Source organism: Amyelois transitella, chromosome 14 (assembly GCF_032362555.1).
Source record: "Amyelois transitella isolate CPQ chromosome 14, ilAmyTran1.1, whole genome shotgun sequence".
In the NCBI taxonomy this organism is placed as follows: Eukaryota; Metazoa; Arthropoda; class Insecta; order Lepidoptera; family Pyralidae; genus Amyelois; species Amyelois transitella.
The window spans coordinates 4,283,091-4,310,189 of record NC_083517.1 but is presented as its reverse complement, the minus strand read 5'-3'; the positions used below and the strand labels follow the sequence as shown (position 1 = coordinate 4,310,189).

Genomic DNA, 27,099 nt, shown 5'->3' with positions numbered 1-27,099 from the left:
TAACCAACGCCAGAATTTAATAAAGCTAATCTCTGTCCCACTTAATAAAATTTATCTTCATGTCTCAGCAGAAATCCATAGCATACTTCTTAAGGAAAGTTCACATTGGGTGAGTTTAGAGGTAGAGAATGCTACACGAAGAATTTTGTAGGAAAACTCGGTACATAATATTAGTTTAGACACAAAAAAAAAGAAAACATATTTTGATTCAAACTGGAGAACAAAGTTCAGTGAGTGATTAACTGAGAAGTTAATTTAGATTAAAAAAGGTAGATTATGCATTTATTCTGTAAAAAAATAATATTTATAATTTCAGACGAAATAACATGTATTGTAAAAGCCAGGTAAAGATTCGTTTAAACTTATTATAATTTAAAACGTCAAAATAAGATCTGATACACAGCATTATGAATTCTGGAAATTTGAGAGACATAATAAATACATAAAACTTTTGTCATAATTTAAACAAGCACTACTTTTACCTAATTAGATAATGTAATGCGCCACAGAGGCCGTCTGTGGCACAGCGGTAGTACGCTGTCTGTGACACTGGAGGTCTTGGGTTCGAATCCCGGCCAGGGCATGATGAGAAAAGTTTTTTTTTCTGATTTGCTGGGTCTTGAATGTTTGTCTATATAAGTATTTATTATTATCGTTGTGTTAGTATCTCGTAACACAAGTCTCGAACTTACTTAGTGGCTAACTTAATCTGTGTAATTTGTCCCGTATATATTTATTTATTTATTATTATAAAATTTATAAAATAATACCAAGTAAATCAATTTATTTTACTTTGACTTCATGTAAAATTATTTCTTAGATTTCGTTTAAATAAATATTTATTTGTATTAATATAGTCACTATTAACTAGTAATGTAATTATTTAAGATAGAGTAAGGACTTAATAAATCAAACAAAATCAAACAAATTGATTTATAGAACTCACTACAACTAAGTTCGATAAGACATGTTTATGACGGCATTTCATCTAGGCCTACATAGTATTTCAACTAGACACATTTACTAACCCAATCTGAACAGAGCCGAGCGAAGAGAGAATTCATAAAAATCCGCGAAGTGTTTCCTGTCAGTCGTCGGCTTTGGTAACGATAAATTACGTTTTCATTTTAGTCTCCCCGAGAACCCGTTAGAAATCAAATTTTCTTTGCCCAGAAACAATTCTCCTTCCTTTGAGCACTCGAACCAGATTTTTGATTTGTAAATTTTATTAACTTCTCTCAAGGGCGTGTTTCCATTTGCCTAGGAATGCCTGTACATTAACACAGATTCGCAGTTAAATTATCGCTTTTCTATTTTTAGAAATTCCTTTTTTACTTTTGATCAAATCATGAATTGATTGTCAAGGTACAGTTGATCTTACGATTGTTATCTGACTTACAGAACCGGATTTTTAGACAAAAGTAACATTAGAAACAAGGTCAAATATAACGGTAATTTTTTTTTATTTATTTATACTTTATTGTAAAAGTTACAATTTAGCTAATAGCTGATAGCATTATCTGCCAGCCTACCATTGGATTAAGCACAGACCCTTTATACTTGTTAGTTAACTAATCAGACAGATAATATAAAAGTCAATAATATGGATACAATTATACGAAACCTATGAAATATTTTGAGTAATACACGAGTACATTAGTCGAAATCTCTGTTTTGTAAACATTTCATCGGTTAATTTCCATTCAGAGTTTCAACAACATCGAGAGTTATGTTCAATTTTGAATAATTCATGACCTATTATAGCTATGTCGTATTTCCAGTTCTGGTTCATTGGTACTATTACATCAATATTACATTATGTTTCTTCATTATTATTTTACTCTCGTATATTAAATCTTTAGTTGGTTTTTTATTAATTAATTACAATTTATGTAAGCAAACCCTTCTTGACACAAAAAGAAGGATAACAAATTGTAATAAGATTTAAGCCTTTGCTAATTATCCCCATTGACATAATATTTCTATATTAAGTCGATACTCTAAGATTTCCTCTTATTAACATTAACTTATTCTGCACGTGAAAAGATCAAACTGCACGTGTCAAACACAATTTTTATTTTCACCAAAATCTAAAATAAAGAAAAAGTTAAACTACTGAAACTTTAATTTTTTCTACAATTCAATATCGATTAGTATAATTTGATTTCTGAAAACGCCCAATGGAAGCTCTCTCTACGTTAACTCTTATCTACGTTACATTTATCTGTACAGAAATCTGATATTGGGCGAACATGACTAATCGCAATGTCCGAGCATCTTCATCTATCATGTAAACGTGGTGTGTCATACTCCTGCCCTCATTCACCATGATTGAGAGCCTATGAATGTTTGATTGCGGAGGGATTCTGACATTTTTATGTGTTATTTACCAGGGTCGGTTATGACGTTACGATTCTGCATGTGGATTTTATTTTGATTTTGGTTTTAGCTTTAAGCTCTATTCTTACTAGAACTATTTAAATGCCGGTTACACTTAAATATTACACTATAAGTGAAAGTAAGCTATATACTAGTTATCTGTGCAGTTAACTCTACGATCTATAACTAAGCTTTACAATTAATATAAGTATAGGAAGGAAAGTTTTAATTTGGGGACAAATCTCTCAGGCAACATATAATTAGTTACCTAGTATACTCAAATTTTTAAAAAAGGAGAGGCCATTAGAAATTGAAGAAAACAACTTTCATACAGAGAATGGAGAGAAAAATAAAATAAACCAAACAAATGAAAATTTGTTTCCTTACCTATAAATTTGTGTTTCTCATGAATGTAGACTTCCGTAAAGTATACTTTATCACCATCGAATCTTTGCTTCTTTCTAATTATTCTTAGTGAAGCGTATTTGACACATACAATACAACTATTTTTACTTTACACACAAGATAGTCATTTGAATAAATGAAATATCAGAGCATTTATATTAACATTTTTACGAGTAGCAAGAATTTTTTATTCAGATTTACTTTGAAACTTGCTTCCCTTTTTACCTACAACTGAAGAATTTAATAAACTTAGACCCAAATAATCAAAAGCGTCCCAGAATTCCTACATTGAAATGACGTGAAAATTATCAAAGAGATTATCCTTGTTTAATTCTGAGATCGACTCGTCCTTATTTGATGATCACATCGGCTTATTCTTTTCGGATCGGATTTGAAATAAAATTAATTTTGCAATGGATAAAAAATGGGAAAGTAAGTTTTTTTATTTATTTGTTGTCTCTTTACGCCTTATCTACTGAATTAATCTTCTTGCAATTTTAATGCGTATATAGAATTAAGGGTCCTAAGAAGGACATATGGTAATACATTGGGATTTGAAAAAAAACCTACGTATTTCAATTATTGTTTTTGAAAAAATCTATGTGTTCCATTCCAGAGACAATCCAAAAAAAAATATTACAACAGACACGACACTTTCATAACACCCCCTTTACCCCCAAAATGCCTTTTTTTACCAGTATGGTCGTAAAGAAAATTCCAAAGTGGCAAAATAATGCTTATGGAGCACTATCTTAGAATAACTTAATCTCACTTTATCTCTACAAAACCGTGTCGGCCTTAAACTAAAGCTTTTACTGGAGGATTTAAAAAATGCGGATACTGTACATTTTTATTTGAAAGATTAACATTTTTAAAACTGAGACTGCGAGAACTAAGAGAACATGCGAACCCGGTTAATAAATCCGGTTAAAAGTTGTCCTTCCAAGTAATGATAAGTATCTAATGTATGTATTAAATGGATAAGCAAGCAAGCCCATTGAAGCACGAATACCTCGAGCAATTAAAGTGCTTTAGTCCGTCAACGTCCAAAATAGCGACTTGTTCCTTTGTGAGCACACGTCAGTGGCTTCCCCCATTTGCATACGTTGTCCACAGCCTGTGGCTATCATTATTTACATAATTACGGCTCTGGAACTATATGTGCGAATGGGGTGACCTATTGAATTTTAGACAATCCCGTATCTAATCATTTGATTGGTGATTAAAATCAATTTGCTCCTGGCGTTTTTCCTTGTTGGGTCCTCGTCAGGAGTTCAAGTTTCGATAAAGAAATCACGTTAGTCTGGTAATTCGCTTCTTATTTTTAACATGTGATTTAATTATTTTCTTATTAGAATAAGATCACGTTGAACCAATCCCATACAGTTTCATAATCCTAATCATTTACCTTAATTAGAAAATAAAACAAAACAAAAAAGGCTGATATTTATAATAAAAATACACAATATTTTCAAAGTAATCTATGTCCTAGCTAATCAGCTACAGATAGTGCCAAAAGTCACAAATCTATTGGACAATTTACAAGTGCTTCCGTAATGGCGGACTAAGGTCGCGAACGACGCTATAAATACTACGGACACTCCAATTTCCCGATGTAGTAGATATTGGACAATCTATCCGTTAAATGGATAGTTCAAGGTCCGGCTGGCAACACCTTTAAGAAAAGTTTGTATGTCAGTCCATTTGACTTTGTAAACTTAAAAAATCGTATAAACTTAGATGACTGGCATGAAATTCCACTAAAAAAAACATTTATTGAAAAAGTAACACCATATAATATTAAAAAGTCGCCTCCTGCTTCTGTTTAGTTCTAAACTTATTTTTTTAAAACCTTGCAATAGATTAGGTATTAAAATGGAACAGTAGTTATTTATAATCCAAGTACAAATATAAGGCTTTTTGCTCTGTTATTTAGACAATTTATACGCGAAGGTATACAAACAAAACATTCATCAAAGAGCACTGTGCAACGCCAAGCCGGTCATAGGTTTCATAAGAATGTATTCTTACAATTTTAAATCCATATTATTTTCACGGGTCGTCAAACATCCAAGTAAGCACGGAAAATAGGTTTAACCTTTTATACCAAATAGGCATGAATAAGTTGAAACACAACCCCTTTCCAAATTGATACTGAACGACAAAATATTACTCTTTAATAGCGTAACAATTTTATAAAAAAAACACAAGCTGTTCCTGTTGTTCTTATTTTGAATTTCAAAATTAACAATAGTTACATTTTTAATTTAGATACATTTTGGTATCTAAATCCTATTATGTTAAACTAGGTACAAAAAAGGCCCCATTTTGTATAACTGGTACTGGCTTAAGCATCATACTATAAAGCTATTTAAAAAAAATAAACTACAAAACTTATATTTTTACATGCTCTTGTACAAATCTTTTTTTATTTTTCTTAGACTTACCTACACAAAAAGATTTGGTTTCGAGTGTACACAACGAAACTCACTTGACATTTTTTAATTTTCTCTAAATGTTGCCTTTTGCCCGTTGGCCTCAAGCCAGTCGCTGTCTCGTTGTTTATGATCCAACTAAGTTTTAATTGAATAGTTTCCTTCTCACAAAATTCGAAAGAAGTGCTTATTATTTTTGTCAAAAAAATCTTTCTACGGGGCGCTTGCGGGATAGACAGAGCCAACAGTCTGGAAAAGACTGATTATAGGCCGAGTCCAGCTGTTTGGCTTAATGAAAGAACTGAGATTCAGATAGTGACAAGTTTCTAGCCCGTCGCCTGAAATAAGAATCCCAAGTTTATAAGCCTATCCCTTAGTCGCCTCTTACGACATTCATGAGACAAAGATGTAGTGGTCCATTTCTATTTTTCTATTGGTGCCGGGCATCATTAACTGATGTTCTTATACAAAATCGAAGGATGAAAGAAAATCGGACACTAGTAAGATGCCAACGTTAAGAAGAATGTGTAGAGGTGTTGTATAGCAAAAAAGAACATGAACATGGGCATTAATCAATGAAAAGAAATAGGTTGGGTTGGTACGGAACACTATCATGCATAAAGATCCAAGTCATATTAAATGTAAAATTAATAATTATTAACTATTATTTTGCAACAAACTTTTAACAAATTACAATTACTTAACAGTATCAAGACTGTAACAATTTCTTTTGAAACAGCCAACAATATAATAAATTTACAATTGAATTTATTGCGTTTCACAGCGGAACAAAATAATTGAATACAAATTTTAACCAAATCCTCAAACAATTTGACTTTCGACCGCATAATCTAGTAAATCCGCAAATTCAAACATTTGAAATTATTTCTCGCTATATTAATGTAAATGCACAGTGGGCAGCATTGCGCAAAATGCGGGTAGTTATGCAAATAAAACGTGCGGCCGAAACTAGCGGATTTAGTAACCTTATGCCGCTTATGTTAATCGAAACGTAGAGTAGCAGTTTAACGATATACTTTCTGATAGCAGCTTTGTTAGGTGACTTTTAGAGATTCGATGTCAAAGAACTCCAACTTGTCTTTTTTTTTAATTTAAAGTTGTGACCATAATTCATATTGTACCTGATTTATTTTAGGAGTGACAGTTATTTATTTGGTGTTTAATATGCATCATGCATATGCAGATTTTTATTGAATGTTCATAATTTCATCTATTCATTCGTCCATAAAATATTTAGCTTAAAGATCAAAAGACTTAGATTAAATTGAGACATATAGATAAGGTTGATATTAAAAACATGGCAGGACTGACCTGGCTTAGAATTGCAACATCTCATATCAAATTGGAAAAACATAAAAGAAAGATATAAGTCTTAGTGCACGCCGATTTCCATGCAATTTTGAAAGAAAATATAGCATGAAGTACGGAGAACCGTACTCCACATTATATGTTTTTAAAATTATACACACACACACACAAAAACACAGAGTACCTACCTATCACGCGGGTGAAGTCGTAGGCAAACGCTACACAAAGTAAAGTCAATATATTTGTGAACTACTCGATCAGAAATAAAGATTTTGTCAACATTTAGAACCATTTGCAAGCCATTGTTAGATCATTACGCTAAACATGTATCACTCGATTTTTCACTTCGCTTATTCATTCACTCGAAAAACTAATTATAACGAGCGTTTATTCTACGTTTCGACCCATCTCTAAGAAAAATAATGACAGCGAGACATTTCAACAATCTTTATGATTTTTTTCCCCTCTTCTCCAAAACATTTAAAACAAATTAAACAGCTTTTGAATCAACGTTTTAATTTCATGTAAAAGTTAATGAGCATTCTATGTAATTTCCGTTTAACAAAGACAAAAAAAAATAACGGAAATTTTGTTCGCGTTTGAAGTAAAGGGTTTAAAAAGAGCTGCTAACCGACTTCATTTAAAGAAGTGTTTATTTATATTTGGTACAAACCAAAGTATCAATTTTGTAAAACATGGGAAAAAAGTCAAAGTTTAAAAGTTAGCTTATACATGTATACTATAAAAATCATAATTTATATTTTTTGGGTATTGTTAATTTTACATATAAGTTTGAGTCATAACTCAATATTCGCATGTTTATTGCTTATTTTTTTTTCTACGACATTTTTAAGGCTTTTTATCTGCAGATCCTTCTTTAAGGCGATGAGCTAACAACCTGTCACTATCTGAATTATAATTCCATAACTGCCTTTGTATTGATCAAAAAACAAATCTAATCACGTTCTTTAAATAAGTCAGTATTTCTTTTTTTTTAAAGTTTAATTACAAAGTCTACCTTATGAATACCTATAATTCGCGACATTGAACGATTAACCAGGTCGTAAATCAATTACATTCATACGTAATTAATTAACCAGCTGGGAAGCTGTCAGGTGGCAGGGCTTAAATTACCAACTTGCAGCTTTAACCTCTGCACTTAAGTAATTACTCGGAGCTCTTACACAAAGTTGCAAACATTTTCCTAAGTACCTTATCGGTTCTACTAGTACGAATTTGTGCTAGACTGTTTTGAGGAACTATTCAATAATAGAACCTTAGTGAAGACCGCAAATCTTATGGCAGCAAGCAGATTTATCGTCTGGAATGTGGTTAAGAAAATCCTTTTCAGAAAATTCTAAACGATCCAAAGGAATGTTTTTCCTTTAGTGAAGATATAATTCCGGGGATCAGTATAAGTACGTATACAGTTTATGTTTCTTTTTTCGAATACTTTAAATTAAAAGAAAAATATAAAGTTCTCTTAGGTGGTTAGCTTTTTATTAATACTCGTACAATTCTATTCTGCTTGGGGCGACGGTGAGAGAAAGTACCGTGAGATTAGGTATATGTTATCGGCTAGCATATAAATGTGCTTATTTAAAAAAAAATGTGTATGCAAAGACATTTAAGACTTTCGAAATAAGAACGAGTATCGTTACGAACTTTAGCCACTGGTACGCCAACTTGTATGTTTGTAGCGTCGACTATTCATAATCAACGCTGTTGGCATGGACATGTCTAAGAAAGTAGAAGTGTAACTCAGCTATTTACAAATACGCCTGAATGTTAATTAAAGTCTGTTCCTCTAAAACACGCTCAAACAAAGAATGAATTAGGGCTTACTTTCTCCGTACATTACTATTTTCCATATACATACATATAGTCATGTCTATATTCCTTGCGGGGTAGACAGAGCCCACAGTCTTGAAAAGACTGAAAGACCAAGTTTAATGATAGAATTGAGATTCAAATAGTGGCAGGTTGCTAGCTCATCGCCCGAAAAAGCAATCTCAAGTTTATAAGCCTATTCCTTAATCGCCTTTTACGACATCCATGGGAAAGAGATGGAGGTCATGTTCATTCAAAAGAGATTTTCCATTTACGATGAGAATGCTCATGCAATTGTTAAATAAGCTTCATTCAAACAGTTATGTTCAACGAAATTAAAATTACAGTATGTGCTTACCTATGTACCTACAAAATTTATGCAGAAAAGCTTCCCGTCTTCTTGTTGTATAAATGTGTAGGATATTTGGGAATACAAAATGTAAAGGAGAAATTTGTTGAAGAACTACCTATAAGATGACCAACGATACTATTAAGTGGGGTGAAGAATTTGAACAGCCCACTATATAATTATAAATCCAGCAGCAAACAAAAGTTAATTCCTTTGTCTTAAAATTGTAAATTTATTCGAGATCTACGTGTAAATACGCAATCAAGAGAAACTTGGGAATCTTTAAGGCGATGGGCTAACAACCTGTCACCTATTTGAATCTCAATTCTATCATTAAGTCACACACGGTGGTTAGAGACTGTTGGTACTGTCTACCCCGTAGGGGAATAACACATGATGTTTTTGTAGAAAGATACAGATGCGATCTTCTTATACGCCGCTAACACTGTAATTGAAGTTGGATATGTTAAAAGTTGGATGAATAATAAATGAAAATTGATTTGTTCAACGGAATGAACAAATGATAAACTTACACGAAAGTATAATTTATATCGAAACAACACGACCATAAATCGAATAGCTACAGAATGTGTGACATTTTATGGGAGAAAGTTTATTTTAAGTTTGATTTATCTGAAATCTTTTTCATATATCAACGTTAGTAAACATTAAGTTGTTGGAATCTCAATTCTACCATTAGGCCAAGCACCAGTATTTTGATGACTATTAGCTCTGTCTAACCGGCAGTACCGGGATGTAGACGTGATTATATGTTATCTATCTATACCATAATATAAAACAATAAAAATATTTTGTCTGTACATTTAATATTTTTGACTGAAATGGATAGAGGGACACTTAGAATGAATAAAAGAAAGCAAATTTTTTTTTTTATTTCTTGTCTCTCTGTATGTATGATCACGCTTATCTCCGAAAGTACTCAACAAATCACTTAAAACTTGCACCTTTGCTTTGTTTTAACTCAGAAAAACATTTAAAGTTTGTTTCATCAAAATCGGTTCACAAAAAAAAAGTTATCGTCATTTGTACAAATAAGTTTACACGGAAAAAATCGAAATTTACGCAAACGAAGTCACGCGCAACAGCTAGTATTATATATGTTAAGTTTTTCACACATTTAACTTAGTGCCATTTCAAATTATAACTCGCTCATAATTCATTATGATATTTATTCTCCATCTTTGTGTACCCAGTTGCACCCTCAGCTATATAACGGGGCCCGAGGCTATTTCAAACTCATTATTGACCAAATAACGTAACGTCGTTTTCATAAAACATGTACTTTTAAAAAATTTCTGAAGTAATGAGACATTCTTGTGGAACTGAAACGAATGCTATTACCCTACCTTACTATCACGTTAAAACGTGGCAAATGACCATTAAATCTACATAAACAAAGCGATTTAAATTTCGCAATGGTTATTATCATTAATGTTGCGGAGTGGCCGCCTTAAAGAATAAACAAATAGACTACGAGATAAGCTATTGTTTCATTTGCACTGAATCGAGAGGGTTTAAAGGTGAGATCTCATTAGTTATGAGAGAAAGCGTGTATAAATTTTATTCTGAAGCTCTTCAGTGTTTATTTCCTTTCTCATGAGAATTTTGGGAAATCTTCTCTTAGTTCATCCTTGTACAATTTATTGAAACTATAATGTCAAATTCGGAATACCTAGACACTACGGTTTGTTCTATTATTGACATGTCAGTCATTCAGTCGGTCTTATTTATTTATGGTTTATAATTTCCACTAATTATTGTGTAGTGTAGAAATGACTGCGAGCGTGAATTAATTAAAATTAGGAGCACACTAAATAAAGCATTAAATAAATATCTAATCCGCTTTTGTCCATATAAATAAACAAAGTCTTAAATCACTTGGCAATTTTAATGAGTCCTTAGCATGAAGTTGCGTCGTTCATTAAAATGTAATTATTTGAACTGTCGCTAATGAGTTGAACTTAGGCATTGGTACAATAATGATAAACATAAATTTAACATAGTGTGTGCCAGCTGTTTCAGTTCGTGCGCAGATTGTTTTAAAGTCAATCAAAGGAAAATCTGTTCCTTAGCGAGGCGTTAGTAACCTCCTTGTCACTATGACTGAATATATATCATATCTTCCAGTCTGGTGTCATACTAACATATAATCAAGTATTTATCCATTACGGGGAAGACAGAGCCGACAGACTCGAAAACCTTAAAGGCCACAATCAGCGGTCTGATGAATAATGGTTCTATTTAACTCGCATAAGCGAACTATGTACGTAACGATATAAGTGTAGGTGTATAAAAAAGGTCCCAGAGGTGTTCATAGAGACTACATCTTTTCACTGCCCACAATCCCTGTCTTCTTGCACCTTCACTCACAACTTCTCACTTCTTTCGCTTAATCTATATTCATCTCACTATATACACCCACATCGGTTTAGGGTAAACAATGTTCTTGATTCTAAGGGACCATCAACAGGAAAGATTCGTAAGATTTTTAAAATCGAATTCGCCAACTAATATCCAGAAATTAACTTTCAACTTTTTACGATATGATGCATTTTTTATACTAGCCTGTACCTGTGACTTTACCCACGTATTAAAAAGAACTCAAATCGCCTGAGAGGTATTGTTTTTTCAATATTATATAGGAATCCCCTTTATTTTTACTATTTAAGTTAAATTCGACGGAAACAGAACGAAGGCAATGGTGCAATTCACTTTAATCATTTTTAAGCATCAAAACGTTTTTCCACAAACACTGAGTGTCGCTTTCATACATTTTAGCTAATAAATTATACTTTCCAATTTAAGGGATCCAACAAAAGACTTACATAACAATAAGGAGATTGTTCACTGGAGTGTGAACTGGGGGCTCTCATTGATGTTTTCCTTTTAGAACTAACTTATTTTTCCCAGATATTGTTTCGGGTTTTTAAATTTTAATAAAATTAAAAATTTATTAGGTATATATCTACGGCATTTGTATTAAGTTAGAATTCCTTTTTAGGTGATAGATTATTTTTAGATTAGATTAGTTTCTGGATATCTTCAACACCCTACCCGTATAACATACTTACATGAAATCTTCTATTTCCTTTATTTGGTAACGCAAGAGATTGTTGTGTTTTAATACGATACGTACTCGTTACGTCAAAAACTACCGTTATAGCGTATGCAAATTGGAACTATGAAGAGGGCTTTACTAGCTTTTGTGCCAAACATATCTTTATTTGTTATCACATCTTTATTCCATACAGGATAAACAGTTACAATAGTTTAGTGAAAAATTTGTAGAAGGGAGGTGCCATGTAGATCTTCGTTTAGCTGAGTATCAGATTACACGGAAACAACAAAAAAATAATAATTTTAATATCAAAATGTAATTTTAAATTATTTAAAGCAAACTTATCATCCTTTTGCGACGTAACTAAGTCTATTAGATAAATAATAATATTTAAATATATGAATGTGACCAATGGGAGTATACGTTAAGACCCGAGAGTCTGTGTACTACCATCTTTAAGGAAAACGAAAAATACAAGGGAAAAATAAAGTCTTAAAATAATTTCAGTTTGTTACTAAATTGGTAAATAATAATTGTCTTAATACTTTTATTTTAGTAAGAAATAGTTTCTAAGTATTTCAAGAGTAAAATCTTCTTCTTTTTCAAACTTTTCATGAACCAATTTCTCTATAGCCCAATGTTTTTTTTTTGATAATCGGTGTCGACTGCGACATTTCTTTACTAACTTTTACGAAAAGTCTCACTAATGTTAGAATTTTCAGATGAAGCCTATTCTGAAGGTTTTGTCTATCTTTGTGCCAAATATCATCCAAATTGGTATCGGACTTGTGTTTCATATCTATACTAATATTTATAAAACTGAAGAGTTTGTTTGTTTGTTTGTTTGAACGCGCTAATCTCAGGAACTACTGTTTCGAATTGAAAAATTATTTTTGTGTTGAATAAGACCATTTATCGAGGAAGGCTATAGACTATAAAACATTACGCTGCAACTATAAGGAGCAATGAAATAATTGAAAATGTGAAAAAAATCCTTGAGGGCTCCAATGATGCCCAAAATAACAATTCTACTCGGACGAAGTCGCGGGCACAGCTAGTAATAACATATTTCTACTAAAAACTATCAGTTTAGTTTCAACAGCTCGCCTAATCGTAAAACAGGTGCCTTTTAAACAGAGCAAACACCACCTCTGGATGGACAGGACGGTCAATGCTTTGTGCTTTCCTGAAGCTACGGGGAATTTGTCGAATATTTGCCATTGAACTTTATTATTAAGCTCCCAACTAAAGAATAGTCAAATTGTTGATCGCTTCATATTGATTTACTATCGCCTATTCCTCTTTAGTATTCAATATATTATCTCGCTTTTGCTTTTGCCGGGGGCTTTGCCCCTGAAGGAATTTTCGAAACAATTCGCTATTCGCTGCGTGTCACGTTTCTCAATCTCAATTCCATAACTTGGCTGCTTATAAATTATCCTATCAGGTCCAGTTTCTTCGAATCGTATGACTATTCACTATTCACTTCAGCTCTAATCACTCCGTTAGGGTTAAAGAAGTGGTAATATGTTAAGATTTGCGTGAAATAATTTAAGTTTGTTTAATTTATATTATACAAACATAAAAGCGCTCACTAATTACAGTAACAAAAATACGGTATTTATCCGTACAAGTCAAAAGGCTAGCAATATTAAATTTCAAACAACTTTAGTAAGGGTACGAACTACACAAGTTGTCACCAAGGAACGTCGTAAAATGAAGTGATTCTAAAACTTAACTCGTTTGAGGCCCGCAACTTTTCACATGAGGTGTGGTCGACGTAACCTGAGCGTTTGGTCCAAATTACACCGACCTTCGCTCTGAAGTGCTTTTTCTTCAGGTTTCTGTTTCAAATTGAAGCCCTGGTATTTATGTAACCTTTTGCAAGTCTCGGTGGTTAATCGTTTTTGGTTTCCCCGAAAAAGGGGATGTACACTATTTTGCATAGGTACCTACAAATCTTACTGCCGACACGTACTAACAACTTTTTTTTTCATTTAAAGTACCTACTTTTTTTTAATAGCTTGATGCTCTAACTCGTTACAAAAGTTGCTATTGATTTGGCTATGGCTTCGAAACTCGAGTTCCATTACATACAGTTTCTGTCAACGATAATTCCTGAAATGAGATTTTACAGAGATATTGAGACAGTTTTAAAGACAGCGCACTTGTCACGTCGTACATCCATAAACTAATAAATAAATGGGACAACATCCATAAACTATTCAGTTTTAACCTTTTATAAGTAAAACAAATAAATATACCTATAATTTACTTAACATAAAACAAATTTTAAAAAAAAACTTACAATAAAAGGTCTGAAAACTTATTCGAAATTCACTAAATGTCTCGGAATTTTGCAGCACAAACTCAACACAAGTGGCTTAGTTGCCTACTTAGGAGTACAGTCAGAGTACTCTGTTAGCAAGCAAAATGTACAAATAAATTGTTGGTGACGGAAGGCTTTATCTCAATTTCACATTAACGTTTTTGCGCTGCGTTTATTCTAACTGACTATCTCTTGCCGAGCATCGGTGGTTGAACGAAGCACGAATGAAGTTTAATTCTCGCTAAGCCGCGTGAGGATTAATACTATGGGTACTACTGATTACCAATGATTATGACTATTTTATTTGATTATGATTCCTTTATTTATATACAGTATCGTTTCCATATCAATAAAAAAAACATAATTTAACGATTTTTTTTATTGCGGACATTATATCATTGCCCTAGGTCTTGGATGTTTATCTATATAAGTATTTATTATAAAATATAGTATCGTTGAGTTAGTATCTCGTAACACAAGTCTAGAACTTACTTCGAGGCTAACTCAATCAGTGTAATTTGTCCCGTATATATTTATTTATATTTATTTATTTATCATTAGAGTACCCGAAACCGAAGCGAAGGAAGTATGCAGAGATCGTGGCAAGTGGAAAGATGTAGTCTCTGTATCCGGGAAAGAGGCGTGAATTTTATGTATGTATGTATGTACATTATATTATAAAATGTAGGACACTGCAGAATGCTATTTAAACATACTGTACCTATTATAAAAAAGACTAAAGTAAACATTTTAAGTGATCAATTTTTCTTGGAATTCTACATAAAAATTCTAATAGAAAAGTTTTGCGCACTCGCTCGCGGTATTCTTCATATCAACGCATGAATTTTCATCGCTCCATTCTTCACAGCCCTGAAATAATATTTATAATTATATTTTGCATTTTCTAACATTTTAACGATGCTGTAGTTTAAAAATTAAATAAGTTATTCTTTCTTTTTGCCTGAATAAGTTATTTTGTTTTAAGTAAATTAAATTAAATTATTTTGATTTATGCAGTCTGTATTAAAAAAGTCTCATTATTCTTATTCCTTAAGAAATTTTAGGAATTTGGTATTTCTTTCGTATTTTTCAATACAGAAATATAGCAAAATACTATAGAATTACCGGGGGTAGCCAATAACTATAATCCTGGAATGGTTAAGTATGGATTTTCAAGGATAATGGACCTAATATCAACTGATAGCGTTTTTTTGTTCATCTTATCCATTACAATATACTTAGAACATTTACTCTTAATACGAATGTATGAACAACATACCATAATATACTCCAGTTTAATGCAATTTTCAAAGTCCATGAGGTAACAAGAATCTTTGATCTTGTACTTGGAGAGGTTATCGCCAAAACAACGTTTCATTATATTATCGTAAACTTTAGTGCTTAAGAAAGACCTGAAGTGTTCTTCCATTATCTGTTTTACTTTATCTATATTGACATCACCGTTTTCATTCAACACACCTTTTTTCTTTGACCTACACTTTTGGTATTCGGAACACTGAAAAAATTAAAACATTAAAAAAATGACACTCATGTGCGCCTCAGTAAGTGCTTGTTCTCTTTGAGAAAACACGAATTAAAAACATATTTTTTTTAAATGTAAATTAAAAAGAGAACGGTTAATATTAGCCTCTCCCCCCTTGGATTCTGTACCGATCAGACGTGTCGAGTTTAACTCTGTGTGGAATATTTTCAAATATTTTTAAACAATTACAAAAGTTTTAATAAAATTTAATTCAAATAATTCGTGTGTGATTTACTAGGCGCTCAGAAGAACACAAGAGGCAGTTCAACGTCTAGTGTAGCGTGAGTAGGAAAGAATACGTATATAAGACAGTGACAGATATATTTTGCGCGGCTTGCCATCCTGCCTGCATGTAACTACTGCGCTGCCTGCTCAGGCGCACACACCCGCATCATTCATTAAACGCTGCTGACGTAGGAGCACACATCACCGTTACACCTTCCTTGCGCTTAATAATTGTGGCCGCAGCCTCGCCCCGTCTCTGTCTCGCTTGTACGGCTCTGCTACAGCCTGCTCACCCTTTCATCTAATTGACACATACTTCCGTACGTGCTGTTAAGTTCTCGTGCACTTGCACGCACACTCGCACCTTAAAGCATTATTATGTCTCTGCAACGCACTCCACCTAAAGTATCGCCTACTTCGCTAAGAGCAAAAAATCAGGAATGTTATGGCTCGGACTCCGCATTAAATATATCTTATTTGGAAGTTGATAAAGAGACCAGTGCGGAAATTTTTGGTAATATTACAAAAAGGTTTAAACGTCGTATTAACGACCCGCCAACCAGCTCCGACAGTTCTATGTGGGAAATTAAGGAAATGTTCAACACCATCCAACAACAAAATTCCGCTCTTCTTTCCAAAAATGAAGAACTCCAAAAGTCAGTGAAATTTCTCTCCAGTCGACATGACATCATAATAAATAAGGTGGACTCACTTGAGAAAATTAATAATATGCAAGTAAAACACATAGCTTAATTAGAAAATCGTCTTGAATTGTTGGAGAAAAGATCTAATGTTACTGCGATCGAAATGAGAAACATACCTAAACGTGGCAGGGAGCATGAAAATAAACAGACATATATTGGGTACGTAAGTGAAGTGGCCAAAATAGTGGGCATCGAGGTAAAGAGGGCAGAGACATCTATCGTACTAAGTCAGAAACTATTGTCGTGGACTTTGTGACCGCTACTTTAAAGGAAACGTTTGTCACCGAGGTCAAGAAATTTAATAAGAGCAACTTAATGAATAAAAAACCGCAGCTCAACACGGAATATCTACGCCTCCCAGGATCCCAGCGGCCAATTTATATTTCCGAAATGCTTACTTCTAAAAATAAACGACTGGCCTACCTCGAATTATTATAATAAAAAAAAAAAAATTATAATTGCTCGATGTCTGGTAAAGGAAAGGAAGCTGCATTCTACATGGACCTCCTATGGTAGAATTTTCGTAAAACAATGCGAGGATCAAGACGCCATTAGAATCCACAACGAAGAAAACCTTAAAATTTTTGAATTGTGACTAGTCAGATTTCCTCATGTCCCTTACTTTACATGTTCTAATTATTATTTTTTCATTCATATGTCTATCATTTATTTTAGTGTAACTTATAGGATAGAAAGCGTAGTCAAAGGTTTAGTTATAGTAATCCACACATCTCTCATAAATTCATATATTCACACCGACACCCAATTTACACAGTACTTTACAAACTCACTCACTTACCCATCCGACTTCCTTAAAAAAACTACTATTATTTACATACTTTTTGTATACCTCTTTCCTGTTTATGCCTATTTGATGGTTTGCTTACTTTGTCTATATCATTTTCAATCACAAAATAAATTTTTTCTTTTTAAAAATTTAAACAAAATATAATATGAATTGGAATTTAAATTCAGAACTAGACTCTCTGTCTATTTCAGAGAGTTTTATTTAGATATAGACAACATAAGTAAAGAATTCGACATGGGTATGAATAACTTGAAGGTTATCTCACAAAACATTAGAAGCATTTCATTTAACTGGAACAACTTCGCGACTTTACTAACTCGTTCACAAACTGACTGGGATATCATTGTTTTGACTGAGTGTTTCCTTCCATCGACAAATAACATACCCCCTTTAGATGGTTACAGTTTCGCCACGTCTGCTCCCTCATCTCATCTCACAAAAAATGAAGGTGTTGTTATATATTATAAAGAATCTCTCAAAATTAAGACGGATCAGGTTTTTATCTCGGATTCCAACTCTGTATTAGCTTATGTTAATAAGGACACCTGTCTTATTGGTATATATCGACCACCTCATCATCTGTCAGCAGTTAACTTCATCAATTCATTAGAACTACTTCTTACTAAACTCTCACATTACAAAAATATATTCATTATCGGAGATATAAATCTCAGTATCCGTCCTGAAAAATTTGATCCAAGATCTCATGATTATCTAAATATGCTAGCGGCCAATTCCATACTAGCTGGTCACACATTTCCCACGAGGGAAAAGACCTGCTTAGATCACATTATGTTAAAGACCAAATGTCAACCTCAATGCTTCATTTCTGAATCAACGATTACGGATCATAGAGCCATAGTGCTGAATATTAATCTTAAATCTCAACTCTCACTAAATAAAAGCTATAAAACTTTAAAGTTAATTGACTATGATGGACTAAATAAATCAATTGTCGATATTGACTTTACTCAAATTTACCAAATGACAGATCCCAACACAGCCGCAGACTTTATCATTAACTCATTACAGAAAGCTTTAACTGTTAATACTAAAATTAAGCAAACCACAGCTAGGAAACGAATTCTCAAACCATGGATAACAAATGGATTACTCCGATGTATGAAAAATAGAGATAACCTACACAAAAAACTTAGACGAGATCCTCAAAACATCATTTTAGCAACTACCTATAAAAGGTATAGAAATTATTGTAATATGATATTAAAAAAAGTTAAAAGAGATTATGACAGAAACTTAATACACGAAGCGGGAAACTCTCATAAAAAAATCTGGAATGCAATACGTGATATTACACAATCAACCAACAAGACTGACCATTCCTCAAACCTGGTCTTACCTGGTGAAGCTATGAAGAGTGTCAATAACGTTAACTCGTTTTTTGCCAATATGGGAATCAACCTTGCAAATAAAGTAGTTGCTAGAAAACTATGTATTACTGAACATCGTATAAGCAATACTCCACTTAGCTCATTTGTCCTACTACCTACCGACGAAAAAGAGGTTAGAAGTACTATTCTATCTCTCAAAACTGATAGTGCCGCCGGTATAGACAACATTCCTAGTCGACTATTAAAACAATATGTAGATTTACTCACACCGTATATATCATTTTTATGCAATCTTATCTTTACAACAGGTATTTTCCCTCGCGCATTGAAAGTCGCTATAATAAAACCCATTCACAAGGGGGGAGACAGAAGCTGTGTCGACAATTTTAGGCCTATATCTATATTACCTGCTCTTTCAAAGATCGTGGAACGCCTTCTCAACATCCGTCTGGTTAATTATCTTAAAAAAAATTACATATTGGCACCATCTCAATATGGATTCAGAAGAGGCAAATCTACTGATGATGCGGTACATGATCTCACAGATCTTCTTGTTCGGAATATTGATAACGGTAGCAAAAGTGTTGGTATATTTCTAGACTTTGCAAAGGCATTCGACACGGTTTCTGTCCCCCTGCTTATCAAAAAACTTGAAGCTAATGGGATAAGAGGACTTCCATTGACACTATTTATAGATTATCTAAGTGACCGTTTTCAGAGGGTTAAAATTGATCATCTAGTTAGCGACGAGCTTCCTGTGACTATTGGGGTTCCCCAGGGGAGTATTCTGGGTCCTACTCTTTTTCTCCTCTTCATAAACGATCTGTGCAAACTGAGTATACCCAACTGTAATATATTTACCTTTGCGGATGACACCGCTCTTATTTTCACTGGGAGGAATTGGAGTGAGGTTTATTGCAGTGCCCAGTTCGGTTTTGATATTGTCTCTTCCTGGGTTAGTGATAGCAAACTAACATTAAATATATCAAAAACTAAATATATGTTCTTTGCTATAAACAAAACCCAATATCCTACTGGTGGCTCCATTACTGCTCATATATGTGATAATAGCCTTTCTCCTTGTTCTTGCCCGGTTCTAGAACGTGTAGATTCCATCAAACATCTTGGTGTAACCATTGACACAGCTCTCTCTTTTAAACCTCACTTGCATAACCTAGCAGCGAAATTGCGTAAACTCATCTATATTTTTAAAAATCTTCGCCATGTAGTGGACCGCAAAATTTTGAGACTAGTTTACCAATCTCTGTGCCAATCTTTTATTGGATATTGCATAGGCACTTGGGGTGGAGCTGCTAAAACACACCTAAAAGAGGTCGAAGTCGCCCAACGAGCAATTTTAAAGGTGGCTGCATTTTTGAGTTTTCGACACCCGACTTATGATCTGTATCAGAGGTGGGAGGTTCTTACGGTCAGGCAAATGTTCATCCTCTCCATTCTTCGGAGAATGCACTCACAAATTGGCTTCAATCCGAATCTCTTTTTAAATAAAAGAAGAAAAACCACGGTTTGCTCTATTGAAAAATTCAACACCTGTTTTGCGCGAAGATTCTTCTGTTTCTTGGGAGCCCTTCTTTATAACAAAGCCAACAAAGTTAATAATATTTACTCAATGCCAAGAAACTCGTGTAAAAGATCTCTGACAAAATGGCTTTTATCTCTTGACTATGACTCCACTGAAGAAATTCTCCAAATCTTATCCTAATGTACCGAACTATTTCACTGACATAACACTGACAATGACTTACATCCACTAACATACCCTATCATCCATTCATACCGTCTCACAATCTTATACTGAACTTTTTTTCTACGCTTAGTTATAGTTTATTTAGTTATTTGTGTTAAAACAAAATTATTCTTCCTATTAATTTCATTTCTTCGATGTTTCTTTTCTGTGCCATGTCAAATTTTACTTAGTTAGGTATGTATCGTTAGGTGTGAGAGAGCCTGGTGACTTGTAATACAGGAGGTTTAATCCTACCTAGCTCAGGCACCAGTTCTCTCCACTATAAGTTTTACAACAGAAGTCTGTACTTACCTATATTCACCTATGTGGAGAGAAAATAAACAAATTTTTAATTTAATTTAATTTAATTAGTAAATTGTCTGCATTGCTGCATTAGTGAATTTTATATGCCGGTTAATAGTTAATTTTATACACTCGTGCTTTTAAGCGGTAATTACTTTAACACCTATAATAAATAACGTTAAACGTCAATATAAATAAAAAAAAAATATAAAGAAACTGAACACAAACACGTTACCATTGATACATCTGCAGGCAACTTTTCACATTCCTCATATTTTTCGTCTTGATTATGATTTTCAGCTATATTTTTTTGCACAGTTTCACGGTTGATAGGTTCGGCTTTACAACATGTGAAATTTTTTTCAACCTGTAGTAAATAAGTTAGTAGTTGCATAACAGAAAACGTATTTACTAGTTAAAAAACAAGCACAATACTTACTTTTTGTAGAGTCCTAGTTGTATATAAGGATGTTATTTTGGGCAACTATCAAATCAAAGCCACTGTGTGACTAACAGACACCGTACATCCTAAAATGCTAAGCGAAAATAACCAATGTTTGTCATGCTTGTTTCTTAGAGTAATAGTAGTCTTAGAAAATAAACTAACAGGTGTTATTGTTTACGCGGGCGGAGCTGCATACTTTACTAGTACAAGTAGAACATTTTCATAAACTTTGCATGGAAGAAACTATAAGTACTCACATTCTCGTAGAGTTTCATGCAGTTATCGAAGTCATCAGCATAGACCTAAAAAAACATTAAACGAACTTAAGAAAAAGAGGTACTTCCGATACTACTGACATTTTAACAGGAAATTTCTATTGATTTATTTTAACTTGGAATTTTACCCAAATTTTCCTTGTTATATTAGACAAGATTTGACTTAATGAAGAATAAAAACTATATATGTAGTTGCATAGTTTCAAACCAATACTTACCCCCGTCAGAAATACAGCTACTATGAAATATATAAGGCAAAACATATTTAACAAAAAAATATTTTAGGTGTGTAGGTAGCACTCAGGTTAGCGATTTTTATATCGTCCGTCAGCATAATACCACATTCTACCTATAATGATTTTATATATTTCCGTGTAGTTATAAATAATATGTTCACGTTCATTCATTATTACTATAATTTTAAAGTACTCTTTGTGCTCATAAAATGTTGCGCGCGGAAGTGTGAGATTTGAAGATTAAATACAAATAACGCTATTTTGTAAGAGTGACAAGTTGTCGGCATTTTATTTTTAAAATTGGTCACGTGAAATTATAATAAAGTACGGGTATGTAAACATATGAATCAAATCAGGCCGTCCTGGCGAAAGGTCTGGTCAAGAGGACACTAAACCGATTAGCTTGCATGTAGATAATGTAACGACATGTAAGGTAGCAAAATAATTAATTTGCATGTATAATAGTCGAAGATTGTACTTAAATATTAACCAATAGGGAACGTAGCAGCTTATTCATTATGGAAGGAAGAGATTTCATAAAATACATGAGAATAGCTACGTAAAGAACAGTGACAGTAACAGAAAGTTGAGTGCTTAGGCGGTTTGCTCATGCTCATGTTGAGAGAATGAATGCAAGCAGCCCCGTAACATAATTTAGCTTTCTATTATGACGTAAAACCGCGATAGATTTTCACGGGATAAAAATGGCGCGAGTGTCATGCTACGGAGGCAGGTTCGCTCAGCAAATATGCAAATCAAAATTAGATTAGGAACGTTGAAAGAGGAAAGCCTCGACGAACCTGTCTTGACTAAATCCACGAAAATCTCGGGAAAGGTCAGGTCAAGATGATCCTCAACCGCCAAACTTGCATAAAAAGATTGATAAGAAGAAATACTATAAGAAGAAACTATATGATTTCATTTTTATTGTGAAATAAAAAGTTAACAAACAAGAAGTTAGCGGAGATCGTGGCAAGTAACAATATGTGGTAGTCTCTGTCTCAATAAAATATAATTAAAATTATGTACATACAAGCTTTTTCCCGCGTCTGTGGCATGTTTGTTCTTATTTTTTAGCCTGCATGAAAAGAGTTATGAATGTGGATAAAGCGAAGTATGCAAGGAGTGTGACAAGTGGAAAGATATAGTCTCTGCCTACCCTTATGGGAAAGACGCGTGATTTTAAATATGTAAAGTAATATATGCCATACGCTAAGGGTACTTTTTTCGAAAAAGAAAAATGAATTATGTCTTTCTCACTACTCCATAAATTGAATAACTAACTATACGAAATTTCATTTAAATTGGATTTGTCAAATAAACCAGAGCTGACTAACAAAAAGAAACAGTTTTCTATTTAATTTAGAAGGATTGATTGTCACGTATTTAGTGAATGATAATCGTGTCTCGGTGTTTTCTCAAAATATAATTTGCCTATTTGTTTAATTGTAAACTAAAAGTTTAAAATGTGTACATTTAATAATTCGAATAAACAATAATTTCATATTATGGACGCTTGTTGTTTTTTTATTCGTTTATGTACGAGTATAAGACCAGTAATTTGTTAGTTGAAAAGAAAGCTACTCGTATGTCTTATGGATATTGGTTCTGTGTTGCTAGCCTTTATTTACAGAAATATTTTAGTTAACAAAACTGGGCAACAAACAAAATATAGTGATGGAGATAAATAGAATGGTCGAATCGGTTAAATGCTCGGTTAAAATTCGTGATGCGCAAAATAGAACAGGTTCGAATTCCCCCTCGGTCATGTACCAAGTTTTTGAGTTTATTTGTTACAAACATACAAAAATACAAATGTTTTCTCTTTATTAATCTTCTTCCTCCTGGCTTTAGTCCCGGTTGCATCCTCACCTGCTTGGAGAACAGCCCAGGGTATGCCTTTGACCATGGATTCTAGCTAGATTGGGTGCGTCAGGTTTTTATACGAAGCGACACCCATTTGACCTCCGCATCCTTTGCAGGCAAACTGTATTGGATCCATGGTTATACATCCAGTTGCCCGAATATGCAGGTCTCCTCACGATGTTTTCCCCCACCTCACCTGTGCCTTTCTGCACATCACGTATTTTAACCGGGCACGCTCTTGTTTCTCGTAAGTGTTATCAAGGGAAAGGCTACCAAACTTGTGATTCTTCATTTAGGCTTGCAACTTGTCGTTATTTGAATCTCAATTAGATCATGCCGTACAGCTGAAGTTGACCGTTATTTCAAAGCTGTTGGCTCTAGGGATAAAACAGTGATTGGATGAAATTTATGTATGTATATATATTTATTTATTTCATAACAATAAAACATCAAATAGAATGCAGACGTTTAATTAAAAAAGCTTTATATACCACGTTCAAAGAAACACAATTTAAATCACAATGAGGCGATTCAGGCGAATTTCTCGATACACTCTTCGACTAACTCTTGAATTCCTTCACAATGTCCCTCGTTATCCCATTCAGGGCAGCTCTGAAATTAAAAAATACATAAAATAAGTTTATTGAGCCAAAAATAACACAGTAGTTACATTCAAAGATAAAATAATCTTCCGTCAAACGAACCATAAAGTTACACGTCCCTGAACTAGACGCCTGTTGTTTTGACTACTCCTACGTATCACTATATCAAACGTATGTATGTCAGACATAGGTGGTGTGCCGTGTGAGTCCCGACATATGAAAATAGGACCTCCTATCTAGGAGTGATCTCTATGGCTTGATCCCCTGTATAAAAAAAAAAATATGTGATATGTGTGTATTTATTCACACTGTTGTTAAGGCTTTCTTCGAATGGATGTATTAAAAGACCACTAATTCATTTAGAGCAACTTTTACCAAGATCCAATAAAGGGTAGGTTCTCCAGGAAAGTTTGGTCTATCTCACTACATTTAAGTAGTCCCATGGTGGAACAAGTGACACCATTTTTTCCCATGAGACTAGTGAGACTAACGAATTCGCCTTAGTTGTCACTCAATGGCTAGTATAGGCCTGGCAGGGAATATTTTAGTCTCGAAAGTCCCATTAGTTAGCGGAGGTTAGACGGGAGACACCTCTTGTAAAACCTGCTTTACCTTATCCAAGATAAGCGCACTTCGGACTCCTTTTCAGAGAGATGAAGATTTACGCCATACAAGCATACAACGCACGTCACGTCTTTATCCCTCGCGGGATAGATAGAGCCTTGAAATGACTGATAGGCCACGCTTAGCTGCTTTAATCAATGATAGAATTGAGATTCAAATAGTGAGAGGTTCCCAGCCCATCGACGTAAGTCAATACTGGGTTTACTGCATGTATGCCAGAAGAAAGAAAATACTGTTTTTACTCACTGCAGTCATTTGTATCTCCATACACATCTTTAGCTTCAAGACGTCACAGTCGTCTTCCTTGCCGTATTTAGAGAAGTCCCCATCGATACAATTGTCTTTCAATAGTTTCAACAACTCAGGATCATTTTCGAAATCAGTTTCAAACTTTTTCTGTACAGCTGCTTTGTCTATTTTACCCTCGTTTGAAGCCACACCTTGCTTTGATGCCATGCAGATTTCGCGTTCGCACTGTAAATAAATACATAAATATAAATAACTATCTTTTACCCGTAGATAAGCGTCACCTACAAAAGAATACAGGTTTTCGCAAATTCCATGGGAACTGTAGGTTTTAACGGGATGAAAGTACTTTATGTTATTCTAGACTCTTCATTATACATATATACGAAATTTCAAGAAGCTTGGTTTAGTCGATGACGCGAAAAAAGGAAACAAACAAATAACTGTACAGTCGGACGCAGTTATTCCTAACCACACACACACACTTCTCTGCCTCCGACCATACTGTAATATAAATTAGAAATTTAGTACATTTTTTCTTTTTATAACGACTACTTATGATCTAAATTGTTTTGTAGATAAGTTGATAACAAAATTACTTACAAAGTCAAAAAAACTAAGTGCCTAAAGTTTTAAAAAATCTATCAAACTAAAGATTAAAGATTGAAAAACTTCTGTTTGAAAAAAGGTCTACTAGAAAAATTTTGATGAAATTTATAACGCGAGTAGCCGGTATAAATTGGTATAACATCATTTTTATCCCAAAATTCCCATGGGAGCGAGCCCCCAGGCGCAGCAAGTGACAAACAAAATTAATGTGGGTTTCAAACTTACAGTTGGTTTTCCTCCTTGCAAATGCATACATTCTTTCACAGCACTGTGATCATGCATTGGTGGCTTTAATGAATGTTCCCTTTTGCAACAGTGCATTGACCTCTGAAAATTTTAAAGTCTTAAAAACAAAAAGATAATAAAAATATAATAATAAAAGTGACAGCAATGAAATCAATTGATATTATAAATCATATTGCATTGTCGTAGAAAGTGGAAAGATGTAAGTTTCTGCTTTCCCTTTCAAGGAAGAAGCGTGGTTTTATATTTTTTTGTACGTAACTCGCTTAAAAATTCATCTCTCATTGAGAATACAAACAGAAATATGATATGATAACAGAGACGAATGCTTTAAAAAGTAAAATTCCAATTTGACTATTCCGAAAAATTTTGATGTGTAATAAATAATTAACAGGGGAGTACATATACTCACTGGATGAAATATTCTCATACATTTCTTTACATCGCCTTCGTTGTCAGCCTGTGAACAGCAAAATTACGTTTCAGAAAATAATAAGAAGAACAGTAACTAAAACAATACAACACACAAAAATACATGAGACATTAACGAAACGTTGTTCCTATTAAATGAGTTTCTTTTGGGGTTTCTTTGTAGCAAAGTTCTGTAGGAATTCCAGGAACTCTTGCCTCTTGTCTTCATCGCAAAGGAAGCCACTACGGAGTTTCAAATTCGGGTTACGTTATGGTAAGACTTCTTGTCGGCGCTTTTCTGTTAGTTTAATTTGTCATTTAAACATATTTTGTCCGCTGATGTATCAGTATTAATTATTCCTATATAACTCTTTAAAGATGGTGAATTTTAAGTATTGTGGATTCATGTAGAAATCTTATCAGAAGGAAAATATTCGCCTTTTTAAAGTAATTAATGTAGATATGTATTAACAGTTTTTAGTAAATACCGTCGACTACCAGCAGTGAATTCGTCTAATTTTTTTTTCAGCAAGTCAATTAACACACTATTAAACCTTTAAGCCATCTTAAAGTAGAAAGGGAGAAGATAACATACAAAATAAGATAGCACTAACTGTTTTGAAGAATGACACTTACCCAAACCGCTGCTAACAGAACAGTTGCAACTAAAACACGATACATGTCTGTATGTAAATAATTTTGATACAAAATTCCAAAATCAATGG

General features: G+C 33.5%; 1 protein-coding gene across 1 annotated transcript; it reads right to left on the bottom strand.

Moving 5' to 3' along the window:
* Nucleotides 1–24,170: 24,170 nt before the first annotated feature.
* Nucleotides 24,171–27,099, bottom strand: LOC106130856 (uncharacterized). The gene is made up of 5 exons (XM_013329787.2): nucleotides 27,011–27,099; nucleotides 26,376–26,423; nucleotides 25,946–26,047; nucleotides 25,112–25,339; nucleotides 24,171–24,251 (listed from the first exon to the last, which is right to left on the bottom strand). Exons 1-5 carry the CDS (start codon nucleotides 27,053–27,055, stop codon nucleotides 24,171–24,173), a joined length of 504 nt encoding a protein of 167 aa, XP_013185241.2. The 5' UTR covers nucleotides 27,056–27,099.

Coding starts and splice junctions, on each gene's coding strand:
- LOC106130856 (XM_013329787.2), bottom strand. CDS start 27,055: ATGTATCGTGTTTTAGTTGCAACTGTTCTGTTAGCAGCGGTTTGG. Junction 25,340..25,945: donor TGCAAGGAGGAAAACCAACT/GTAAGTTTGAAA, acceptor ATTTATTTACAG/TGCGAACGCGAAATCTGCAT. Junction 24,252..25,111: donor TGGAGATACAAATGACTGCA/GTGAGTAAAAAC, acceptor TTTTAATTTCAG/AGCTGCCCTGAATGGGATAA.